The sequence below is a fragment of the Chiloscyllium plagiosum genome, chromosome 4, assembly GCF_004010195.1.
Source record: "Chiloscyllium plagiosum isolate BGI_BamShark_2017 chromosome 4, ASM401019v2, whole genome shotgun sequence".
NCBI classification, from domain to species: Eukaryota; Metazoa; Chordata; class Chondrichthyes; order Orectolobiformes; family Hemiscylliidae; genus Chiloscyllium; species Chiloscyllium plagiosum.
In genome coordinates this window covers 83,852,137-83,864,224 of record NC_057713.1, presented here as the reverse complement: position 1 = coordinate 83,864,224, position 12,088 = coordinate 83,852,137, and the positions used below count along the sequence as shown (strand labels likewise).

Sequence of the window (12,088 nt, the reverse complement as noted above, 5' to 3'; positions counted from 1 at the left end):
AAGAGTAACCCACCCCCCTCTGACTAATGCACCTAACACTACGGACAATTTAACATGGCCAATTCACCTGGCCTACACATCTTTGGACTGTAGGAGGAAACTGGAGCACCCACATCTTTGGACTGTAGGAGGAAACTGGAGCACCCTGAGGAAACCCACTCAGACTCAGGGAGAACGTGCAAACTCCATTCAGAGAGTCGCCCAAGGCTGGAATTGAACCTGGGACCCTGGTGCTGTGAGGCAGCAGTGTTAACCACTGAGCCACTGTGCCATCCCGCAGTTTAGGTCCAAAAGAGGTGAGAAGACCTGCTTTAACCCTGGTGATGAATTCCTTGGAAAGTCCAAATCTTCTGTTCAAATGTGCTGCAGCAGAAACTCTGGCCAGACTTGCACAAGTTGTAGCAGACTTTAGCTCCATTAGTTTCCCTAGCACTTTTCTCCAGTGATCTATTTCTTCTCCACCTTTTCGTCCTTGAATATTTGGTAATTTTGCAGTTCTATTTATGTCTTCTATTGTGATGACTGAAGAAAATACTTAATCAAATCCTTGTCACTTCCTTGCTGTGTGTTTACACGAGGCCTTGGAAATGCACTCAATTCACTGAAAATTGTTTTGCACATCGTAATTTGAACAATGTGTTTAATGGATATCAAAAACTAAAGAGAAAGCAAGTTCCAGCAGAGGAAAAAGTCACAATCCATGTCAAGCTACTTAAACATCATTTATCCAAACAGCCTTCACCTCTTAGAAATAGTCATTCACCACACCCCATATTTTCTAGCCCTTAAACAATTCTAGTTTCAGCACACTACCCATTTTATCTCATGGACTTCAATATTATAGAAAATTCATTTAGCTAGTTAATTTGCATAGCATCAACTGCACTGCTCTCAAACAACAGTACAATGAAGTTAGCCAAATATGATTTACAAATAACAAATCCATCCTTTAGCAGCTCTGCATGTCCAAGTGCATTCATTCTCTGTTGGTTTACTGTGTCTAAAAACTTCAATTGCTAGATATGTCCTTTTTGCCTTTAAACAAGGGTGCAACATTTGCAATCGTCCAGTCCTCTGAATTCCAAGGAAGGGAACTTGGAAGATAGTGACAAGCAATTTCCCAATTTCTATCATTCCTTTCCTCAGCAGCCTCATACTCATCCCATCCAGCACAGGGTCCTCCAGATCAGATAAGAACGACAGATTTGTTTCTCTGCCAAACTTCTGCTTGAATGTGTTTATTCATTACTTTACTAAATCCTCCCAGTGCCACATTTATATATGTATGGACTCTATGTGAATTAAAGGACATAGCGACTGTGCAGGAACATGGAATTGAGTCAGGTACTCACTTTAGATTTATTAATTAAATTAATTGACAAAATTTCAATTAACCAGCTAGTCTAGTTATGGTGTTAATGAGATGCTTTATGAGCATGCTGTTTGGAAATAAATGTATAAAATTTACAAACACAAATCTAATATTGATCCAGTGTTTCTAACTAAATTAGGTGTGTCCACTCAGTCTTTCTCTGAAATCAAAACACAATGGTTCAAAAAGTGACAAGCACTCTTCAAATTCTCCTGTCATATTGGTACTGAATTACATGGAGGAAGTGCATGATTGTACATATCAGTTGTTTACTTTGTGGGATGAGAGAATAGTCTATTGTAGGCACCTTCCCGGGAGATTCTGTCAGTATAAGATTACAATATGAGCTAACTGATATACTTGTTCGTAAATTTGTTTGTTTTGTAACTACAATAAAGATCATGAGACATTAAGTGATTGAGCCAACTTTAGCATAAAGATTTTTGGCATTTTAGTTTATCCACATGGATTAATGGATTCCAAAGTCATAAGCTCTGAAGATATGCATAAATGAGAAAGATCTTTTAACCATTCTTAACCATCTATCCAGGACAACTCTACACAGCCCTATTCATGCAGTGAATCACTTCATTAAGGATCCCAGGGTTTTTTTTCCACCAATTTGTATAATAGCCCATTTCAGGTGTTGATCAGTGCCTGCTTGAAAAACCACTCCCTGATTCCAATTTTAAATTTATCTTTGAGTTTAGAAGAATGAGGAGGGTATCTCATAGAAACATATAAAATCCTGATGGGTTTGGACAGGTTAGATGCAGGAAGAATATTCCCGATGGTGGGGAAATCCAGAACTAGGGGTCGCTCTCTAAGAATAAGGGGTAAGCCACTCAGGACAGAGATAAGGAAGAATTTCTTTTCTCAGAGGGTTGCGAACCTATAGAATTCTCTACTACTGAAAGCTGGTGAGGTCAGTTCGTTAAATATATTCAAGAGGGAGCTGGGCATAGCTCTTCCAGCTGAAGGGATCTAGGGGTTTGTAGAGAAAGCGAAAGTGAAATACTGAGATTGCATGATGACCCATGATCATACTGAATGGTCGTGCAGGCTTGAAGGGCTGAATGGCCTACTTTTACACCTATTCTCTACGTATCAACGTATCACCTGGAATCTGTGCTCTACTGTATGGCCATACAGTAGTTCAAATTAAAGAGTAATTAAACAGAACTAGTGAGCCATGGTTTAGTTGTATTGCTAAGATTCTAGTGCGACTCCAGAAGCCTGGACATATACATTCAGACTGACATTCGAGTATGGTACTGATGAAACATCATGTTTTCAGACAAAACATTGAGGTAGAAGAAAGTGCAGAGGAGTAACCTGGTCAATATTTGGCATTCACTCAACAAATGATCTGTCTGTTATCATTGCTGTTTGTAAGACTTCCATATATGCAAATCAGCTGCTGTGCTTCTTACATTATAACAACCTTTTTACTTCAGATACATTTCTGCAGCTGCAAAGTACTTTGGAGTGTCCAGAAAGGCAGAAATACTTTCTTTTTCCTTTCTTTCCCACTAATTCAGACCTCTAACCCTGGAGCCTAGATTTACCCTGTAGGCTTCTGAACCCCACCATTGGGTTTAAATAGAGGTCAGAAGCCTACACTGTGATTTTCCAAGAGTAGCCAATTAATAGCTAAAGGTCTGAGGAGGAGGAGAAGGCAATTCAGCCCTTGAGCTTGCTCCACCATTTAATATGATCATGGCTGCTCTCATCTCAATCTGACGTCCATTCTCCTGCCTGCACCCTATAACCCTTTAACCAATTACTAATTAATAATCTGTCTATCTGTTCCCTCTGTAGCAAGTTCCCAACTTCTCTCCCTGTTTTCCTTTAAAAAAAATCAGTCTGCCAATCAAATGTTTCTTTTTAAAAAGGTAGTTAAATGATCCTAAAAGTACAACTCCAAAGAACTACTAAAACAAAATACAGCTTTAAATCACTAAACACAAAAGCAGTTTTCTAAGTTGAAAAACCTTATCTATGTTCAGAGGTCAGTTCCACCATTTTCTTTTTTCCAAATTGGTGTGAAAATAAGAAAAAACCTATATGATGTCATTGCTCCTTGTTGGTGCACCACCTACAAACAAAAATCTACAATTGCAAGCCAGCAATTTTAAAACATGCAAACCTGCAGTTCTTAGAAAGGAAGTTTTAAAGTGACCAAGGCCAGTAACAGAGCAGCAGCAAGGGGAAAAATAGTAATAGAAGCAAAAAGGAAAAGATAAAAGGAGAAAAATGCAAAACCAATAAAGTAAATTTTAAAAAACTGCACTTCTATTTTACTTTGGTTGTGTGTAAATTGTTGGAGGTGATTATAAAAGATAGGATTTATGGACATGTAGAGAATCAAAAATTGATTAAGGATAGTCAGCATGGTTTTGTGCAAGGAAAATCGTGTTTCACAAACTTGATTGAGTTTTTTGAGGAATTTACCTAAAATATTGATGATGCCAGAGCAGTAGACATTGTTTATTTGGATTTTAGTAAGCCTTTGACAAGATTCGGCATGGTAGACTAATTAGTAAAGTTAGGTCACATGGGATTCAGGGTAAACTTGCCAGTTGGATACATAATTGGCTTAATGGCAGGAAACAGAGTAATAGTGGAGGGTTGCTTTTTGGACTGGAGGCCTGTCACCAGCGGTGTTACACAGGGACTGGTTCTGGGTCCTCTTTTGATTGTCATTGATATAAATGATTTGGATGAAACTATCAAAGGCATAGTTAGTAAGTTTGTGGATGACACCAAAATTGGTGACATAGTAGATAGTGAATAAGGTTTTCTAAGATTACAAACGGGTCTTGATCAATTGGAGCAATGGGCTGAAAAATGGTAGATGGAGTTCAATCTGGATAAACGTGAGGGACAACAAACAAGGCAAGGCTTATACAATTAATGGTAGGATCTTGGGTAATATTTTAGAACAGAGGGACTTAGGGGTGCAGGTACATCATTCTTTGAAGTTCGCGTCACATATAAACTGGGTGGGTAAAAAGCCATTTGGCATGCTTGCCTTCTTTGCTCAGTCCTATGAGTATAGGAGTTGAGAGTGATGTTGAGATTAGTGAGGCCTCTTCTGGAATACTGTGTCCAGTTCTGGTCACCCAGTTATAGGAAGGATATTATCAAGCTGGAGAGAGTTCAGAAGAGATTTAACAGGATGTTGCCAGGTATGGAAGGTTTGAGTTCTAAGGAAAGATTGGAAAGGCTGGACCTTTTTCAATAGAACGTAGGAGGTTGAGAGGCAACCTGATAGAAGTTTATAAAATAATGCGAGGTAGAGTTAATGGTAGTTGTCTTTTCCCTAGGATGGGGGATTTCAAGACAAGGGTGCACATTTTTAAGGTGAGGGGAGAGACAGTTTTTTTTTTACACAGAGGGTGGTTGACATGTGGAATGAACTTCCTGAGAAAGTAGTGGATGTGGGTACAATTAAAATGTTTATAAAACAGTTGGGTAGATGCATGAATAGGAAAGGGTTGGAGGGATATGGGCCAGAAGCAGGCTAGTAGGACTAGTTTAGTTTGAGATTATGTTTGGCATGGGCTGTTTGGACCAAAGGATTTGTTTCCTGCTGTATGACAATATGAGTTTAAGCAAAGAGCAGCAAAGAAAATTGAAGGCCAGCACTTAATTCTGGACTGGGTGTCCAGCGATGCCTTTACTGAATTACAACTGTGCAGACAACATATGTAGTTATATTTCACAGATCAAGTGAGAGATAATCCTGATAAGAGAGTACACAGCTAGTCTTTCCATTGATGACCAAAACGATCCAGGGAAGGTTTGGAAAATTGACAAACAACAGGGCAAGGTAAGAATTAACTTCAGGATTAATAGACTCCAACTCATATTGCACAAATACAAACTCCAAGAGTCTGTTGTCTAATTTGTCAGAAAATGCCACAAAAAAGGATATGCGTGAAACTTTTCAGAAGAAGAATTTTAGGGGGCTCACTAGGTGGGCTCACCTTTGTACCAATTAAACCATTGGTGAATAAAACTGACCACATACATTACTTGAGGATGGACACAAGTATGAAGCTATAGGGATGGCCAACAATAATTCAGTGCAACCAACACTATTGCTCCAGCCAGCAAAGTGCCTCAAACCAACAAAATCTGCAGCAGATGCAGTTTTTTTTTTAGATTAGATTACTTACAGTGTGGAAACAGGCCCTTCGGCCCAACAAGTCCACACCGACCCGCCGAAGCGCAACCCACCCATACCCCTGCATTTACCCCTTACCTAACACTACGGGCAATTTAGCATGGCCAATTCACCTGACCTGCACATCTTTGGACTGTAGGAGGAAACTGGAGCAGCCGGAAGAAACCCACGCAGACACGGGGAGAATGTGCAACTCCACACAGTCAGTCAGTTATACTGAGCAGTGTTCAGTATAATTTGCAGTACCTCAGATACTCAAGCAGTCCATACTTAAATACAGTAAGATCCAGTTTTAGGCCAACAAGTGGCAAGTAACATTCATGCCACACACGTATTGCACCTATTCAAAAGCTGTCCACCTTTTCTTTTATGTAGCACCAAGGCCCCTGTATGTGCAGGAAATCTGGATGGAAAGGTCTAGCCAGAACCCATCACAAAAAAACACATGTGACCAACAAGGCAGTACAATACCACAGCACTGGCAGCAAGTGCTAACAATGTGCAAAACCACTTAAGTATCAATGAGTTTCAACCAAGAGAAAGGTAAATTTCAGAAGATGACCAAGTTTACTACATTTTTAATCATATTTATGATATGAAGTGATCAGAAAGTTTTACAATCACCTGTTATTAAAAGGACAATACATGCTAAAGCTAAAATTGACATGAGAGTTGGTGTCAACATATTACTACTGCACATCCTGAAAGGCACACACCTTAGCAAATATTGCTGTATGGTACAGCTTCTGAGAGAGAGACTGTCTCACAGGGTGTAATAGATCATGGATTCCATGCCTTGTCACAACCGCAATGCAGTGGTAATTCACAAGCTCACCTTGGCTTCCAGAAATCCACTTGATAGATTCCAACGGTCCAGAAGTCACAGAATAACAGCATGCTCTGATCTCAGTTAAACTCCCGTACTCAAATAGATTTGATGCAATCAGCTAATTTAAGAAAGACGCAGAGTTGCATCCTGCCACCTTATTTATTGATCCTCAAAGCAAGTACAATTGGAACTGAACAAGATGGAGCAAAATGGGTATAATTCAAATGGTCAACTACTATATAACTTAGTATGGCTCCATTACATGTATTTTAATGAAAGGCGACTACTGCTTGATTTGTAATTGAATGCATTTATCCAAATTTTGGTCAAGCATTCTCTTATCAATTCTGCATTAAAAAGTGTGTCCCATCATTTAACATGTTGTTTATGTTGCTTATTATCAGGATGAATATTTATCTTCTAGGCCTTACCTAATGCACCTTTGTTTTCTATGAATAAACCTCTTTCTTCATTTTTCTTCTTTTTCAGCTTAATACCAATAAACACCCTCTTCCTGGAGAAAAAAACAAAACACATACATTTTGAATGAACAGTTAACCTTCTTGAAATAAATGAGAAGGCAACTAATAAACTCCATCCCATGAATATGTTAGCACCTCAATTATTGGTTGCTTAGCTCCACATTAATGATAATCCAATAGACAGCCTATAAAAATGTCTTCACATGGATCTCCCTCCCTCCCTCCCTGTTCCTCAGTGAGTGAGAAGTCCATCAGAAGAATATATTTTTTATTCATTTACAGGATGAGAGCATCACCAGCTAGACCAGTATTTATTGCCCAGAGGGCAATTAAGAGTCAACCACACTGGGTCTGGAGTCTCATGCAGGCCAGACCAGGTAAGGATGGCACTTTCTTTCCCAACAGGTGAACAAGATGGATTTATCCCCACAATCAGCGACGGATTCATGGTCATCATTAGACTCTTGATTCCAGACTCTTTTTATTGAATTCAAATTCCACCACCTGTTAAAGCAGGATTTGAATACAGGTCCCCAGAATATTACCTGGGTACCTGGATTGATAGTCCAGCAATAATACCACTAGGTAGTCAGCGTCCCCATGTTATATTGATCCTTTTCCGTATTGTTCTTTTGTTTTATTAGTATACACAAAAGAGGCTGAAAATCATCAAATATAGAACTGCTGACACATCTTTCCAATTTTCAAAATGCTGTGATCATGATGGCAGCTTTTGTGCTGGCCTTACCAGTGACAACCACATCCAATGATAGAATGAAGAGGCAGCAAGAGCATTCAACACAGAGAGCAGCCTTCCCAGTTCTCAGAAGGAGACAGAGAGAGAGCAGAGTGTTTGGACTGAAACAAATTCTATGAAAATGCTTTTAGTAAGCACCATCTAAAGTACAGTTATTTATTGAGCAGCTTAAATCTTTTTGAATACATTTAGGAAAATATTATATCAATTCATGTGCTCAATTGTACAAATTAACCAAATTACAGTAAAAGCTGTGGCCAACAATGGGGAAAATGGCCAAATAAAACTGTATTGTCCATTAAACACAATTTCAATAAGATCATGAGTTGTGGTTTTAGATTATCAGGTTTAGATTGTTTTAAGTTAAACAACAAATACGTGATCAGGAAACAGTGTATGATTCAAAATATGAGAGTGTACAAATGATTATAAAGCATGGTTACTCCTTCTAAAAATTGAATAAGGGATTTCTCCAATTGTGCTTCTTTAAACTAAAGCATTTACAGCTTTGCTTTATGAATAAACATAAACCTTAAATGTCTCTTAAAATTGTCACAAATATTTTACCATTGGGTTTATATAATGTGCTTGAAGATTTTTCAATAGGATTTAAACATTCGAGAGCTAGCTGAGCGAATTGTCCTTCAAGTTGGCTTTGTGTTTTACTGAGTGATTTCAATGTCTTAGCAGCTGAATTGGCTGCGTGGTCAATAAAGATTAGGTAGGTCATGTATTAGTTACTAGTCTCCTAAACAAAATGAACAAGTGGGTCTGTCCTGTGGTAACTCTGTAAGTACATAAGTATTGTATCAAATATAGTAGGACACAGTTTCATTGTCCCTCAAAGAAGCAAAAAAGAATTAAGAATGTCTATTTAAATAAACTATCCAAATGTATATACCTCTTAGAAATGTATTTTGAATTTGGCTGTTATACAGACGGAGATAAAATATATAATATTTTGTATAACTTCAGGATCAAAATTTCCATTAGAGTTGATTGGGATAGAGACTGTTTGATATTCAAATTATACAATGTGTAGCTGTATATGTATTGAAAAATATGTCATGTATTCAGGCAAAATATACATTAAAACTATAAAAATATAACATTTACTTGCACACTATTATCAACTTTTGCAATACATTTAGAATGAGACAAAGAATTGCGATTCTTGGTATAAGTGCAAACACATTTATACACTTCATAGTTGGAAACAGCCTCTTTCATGGCTCCCACCACCACCTTGACAAATATATCTACTGTGGATATTAACTCATTAATGGATCCATTTTCACTATAATACAAAGCTTATTTTCTTTAACAAATAGAACCAAATATATTGAATCTGCTTATTGTCATAACACAAGCGCTTCCATAAATTCCAATCTAATTACATTTTTCAAAAATGCTATGTTCTTTTGACCATTAAAATTATTTCACTTTAATCCTTACGTTGAAAGATCAGCTAAAAGTAATTAACATGTTTACTTTAAAAATAGATAAAAACAATATTTAGAAAATGTTCCAAATTTATTTTCATATTGGTTTTTCTCAAAGTTAAGAAAATTCTCCTTATGAACATATTAATGCATTTTTTGCGTCGCAACCTGATGTAAGTTCATTTGAAACTAAGACTAGTTTAAATTAAATACATTTGTCATCTGCATAAACAGAAAACAATATTTTTACTTACTTCTGTGGGGTGCCGGACTCCATCTCGGATTCTCTTGGCTTCAGAGGCTACAATATGAGCTTTTTTTATTCAAATGTACTTTTTTTTCAAAAGTAGTTCCAGACTGTAAAGTTCATGTAACTAACCAGATCACTTTCTGTTTGAGTACTGATGAGCAATCATTATAAAAGAGGGAGGTATGTGTGTTTGTGATTGGTCTTGCCCACAATAAGCAAGTTGGTCACATGGAAATGATTTTCCAGGTAATTCGTAAAATTGGACAGAAGAAATCAGACTGGAATATTCTAATTATTAATGTCCCTTTTCATAGTGGCATGAACTAGAATACTGACTGCCTCATGCACGGTGAGGAGTGTTACAATCTGGAGAAATGAAATGTAAATTTTACTTGAAAAATTTCAAGTTGAGCATGAAGAGGGAAACGATACAAATACTTGGAAAAAAAGCAAAAAGGCAAAAAAATGAAATGAATGAGAATATGTAGTTCATCCTTTCAGAACTTAAATATTCATTTTTGTGCTGTAAAATTCTTTCATTGAATAATTGGTAAATAACCCATCTTATTTTCTGCTACTTATTGAAAGGTCCCAGACAAGAAGTCAAATTTTGTGATCATCCATCCAATCTTTCATTCTCTCAAGGACATATGGGAGGAGCAGTGATGGGGAAGTCTTAACGTAGATGACTCATATTCCCTGGAACAACTATTTGCATCGTAGATAGGATAAGTATACCCCAAGGGTGCCTGACTGCTGGGGCAAAAGTGTCAAGAGTGTGGTGCTGGAAAAGCACAGCAGGTCAGGCAGCATCCAAAGAGCAGGAGAATCGACGTTTCGGGCATAAGCCCTTCGTTAGGAATCCGATTCCTAACGAAGGGCTTATGCCTGAAACGTCGATTCTCCTGCCCCTCAGATGCTGCCTGATCTGCTGTGCTTTTCCAGCACCACACTCTCGATTCTGATCTCCAGGATCTGCAGTCCTCACTTCCTCCTCGCTGGAACAAAACCAAGATCCATTGAGCTTGTGATGAGGCAGTTCCCTCCATGTTTCCTCCCTTGGATGTTACTCAGCATGAGAGGAACTTTTAGTCTGGAGAGAAAATTGTCTCTATGTTCTGGGGATGAAAGATATTAGTATCTTCTGATCAAGGCAAACAACACAAAGGTCAGAGTGCCTCAGATCGTTCTGTTGTTGGTGTGGGGGTGGGGCCTTCACAGAGATCTTTGTATCCTCTTTAGTCTCAGGTAAGGTACCAGAAGGTCGGTGAATAGCCAATGTGTTCTTTTGATTAAGAAAGGAAACAGGGATAATTCTAGAAATTATGGGCTAGTGACTTTTACATCAGTGGAAGGAAAATTATAAGGAAGATTCTTTGGGTTAGGATTTACTCGCATTTGGAAAAGAATGGACTTATTCGGGATAATGCTGAGGTGCCGGTGTTGGACCGGGGTGAGTAAACTTGTTGGACTATAACTTGATGTCGTGTGATTTTTGACTTTATTAGGGATAGTTAACATGGCTTTATGAAGGGGAGGTCTTGCCTCACATATTTGATTAAGTTCTTTTGAGGAAGTGACAAAGATGATTGATGAGGGTAGGGCAGTGAATGTGGTCAGTGAACATACTTAAATGATTTGGATGAAAATGTACGTGAAGTGATTCGTAAGTATCCAAGTGACATGAAAATTTGTGGATTGTGAGGAATGTGGTCAAAGGATACACCAGGATATATCTCAATTGCAATGTTGGGCAAAAAAATGGTCAATGGAGTTTAATCCAAACAAGTAAAATGTGATGCTTTTTGGGAGGTCAAATGTAAGGGGAAACTATACAGTAAATGGCAGGACCCTTTGGAGCACTGATATGCAGAGAGAACTTGGGGTTCAAATCCATAGCTCCCTGAAAGTATCAATACAACTTTTTTTTATTCTTTTTTTTTATTCATTTGGAGAATGTGAGTATCACTGGCTGGCCAGCATTCATTGACCATCTTTAATTGCCCAACCACATTGCTATGGGCCTAGAGCCAAAAGGATGGCAGTTTCCTTCCCTAAAGGAAACAGTCGACCAGGTGGGTTTTTCCTGACAATCAGAATGTCTTCATCGTCATCGTTAGACTTTAATTCCATATTTTTATTGAATTCAAATTCCACAATTCACCATGATGGGATTCAACCCAGATTAACTGGGCCTAATTATTAATAGTCTAGCAATAATACAAGTAAGACAATAAGGTGGTAAAGAAGGCATATGCATGATTTTCTTAATCACTCGGAGCATTGAACATTAAAGTTTTTAAGTCATGTTGCAGCTGTATAAAACTTTTGTAGGCCACATTTGGACTATTGTGTCACCATACTATAGGAAAGGTGTCGAAGCTTTGGAGAGAGTGCAGCAGACGTTTACTAGGATCTTAGATACTAGGATTGAAGTATCTTAGCTATAAAGAGAGGTTGGACAAACATGAATTGTTTTTGCTAAAGGTAAGGCTGAGGGGTGATCTGATAGAAGTATGTAAAACTATGAGAGGCATGGATAGGGTGACTAGTTGGAGTCCTTTTCCCAGGATGAAAATGTCAAGCACTGGGGAGCATAGGTTTAAAGTGAGTTTAAAAGACACTTACACAGAGCTGATTTCTCTTTGATGTAACACAAAGGACGGCAGATGGCTGGAATGTACTGCCAACAGAGTGGAAGAAACAGGGTGATTAGCAATGTTTAAGAGGCATTTAGACAGACACAGGAACAGGCAGAAAATAG

At 38.1% G+C, this 12,088-nt stretch overlaps 1 protein-coding gene across 2 annotated transcripts in view; it reads right to left on the bottom strand.

The window, feature by feature from the left end:
• The window catches only part of fer1l6 (fer-1 like family member 6), a 146,951-nt gene extending 137,513 nt beyond the window's left edge, over window positions 1–9,438 (bottom strand). For both annotated transcript variants that reach the window (XM_043688527.1, XM_043688529.1), the window contains exons 1-2: window positions 9,329–9,438; window positions 6,825–6,907 (exon numbers count right to left, since the gene is read on the bottom strand). In XM_043688527.1, coding sequence (XP_043544462.1) covers window positions 6,825–6,907; window positions 9,329–9,351 — 106 coding nt within the window. In that variant the 5' untranslated portion in view covers window positions 9,352–9,438. The remainder of the gene's footprint in view (window positions 1–6,824; window positions 6,908–9,328) is intronic.
• Between the last annotated feature and the right edge of the window lie 2,650 nt (window positions 9,439–12,088).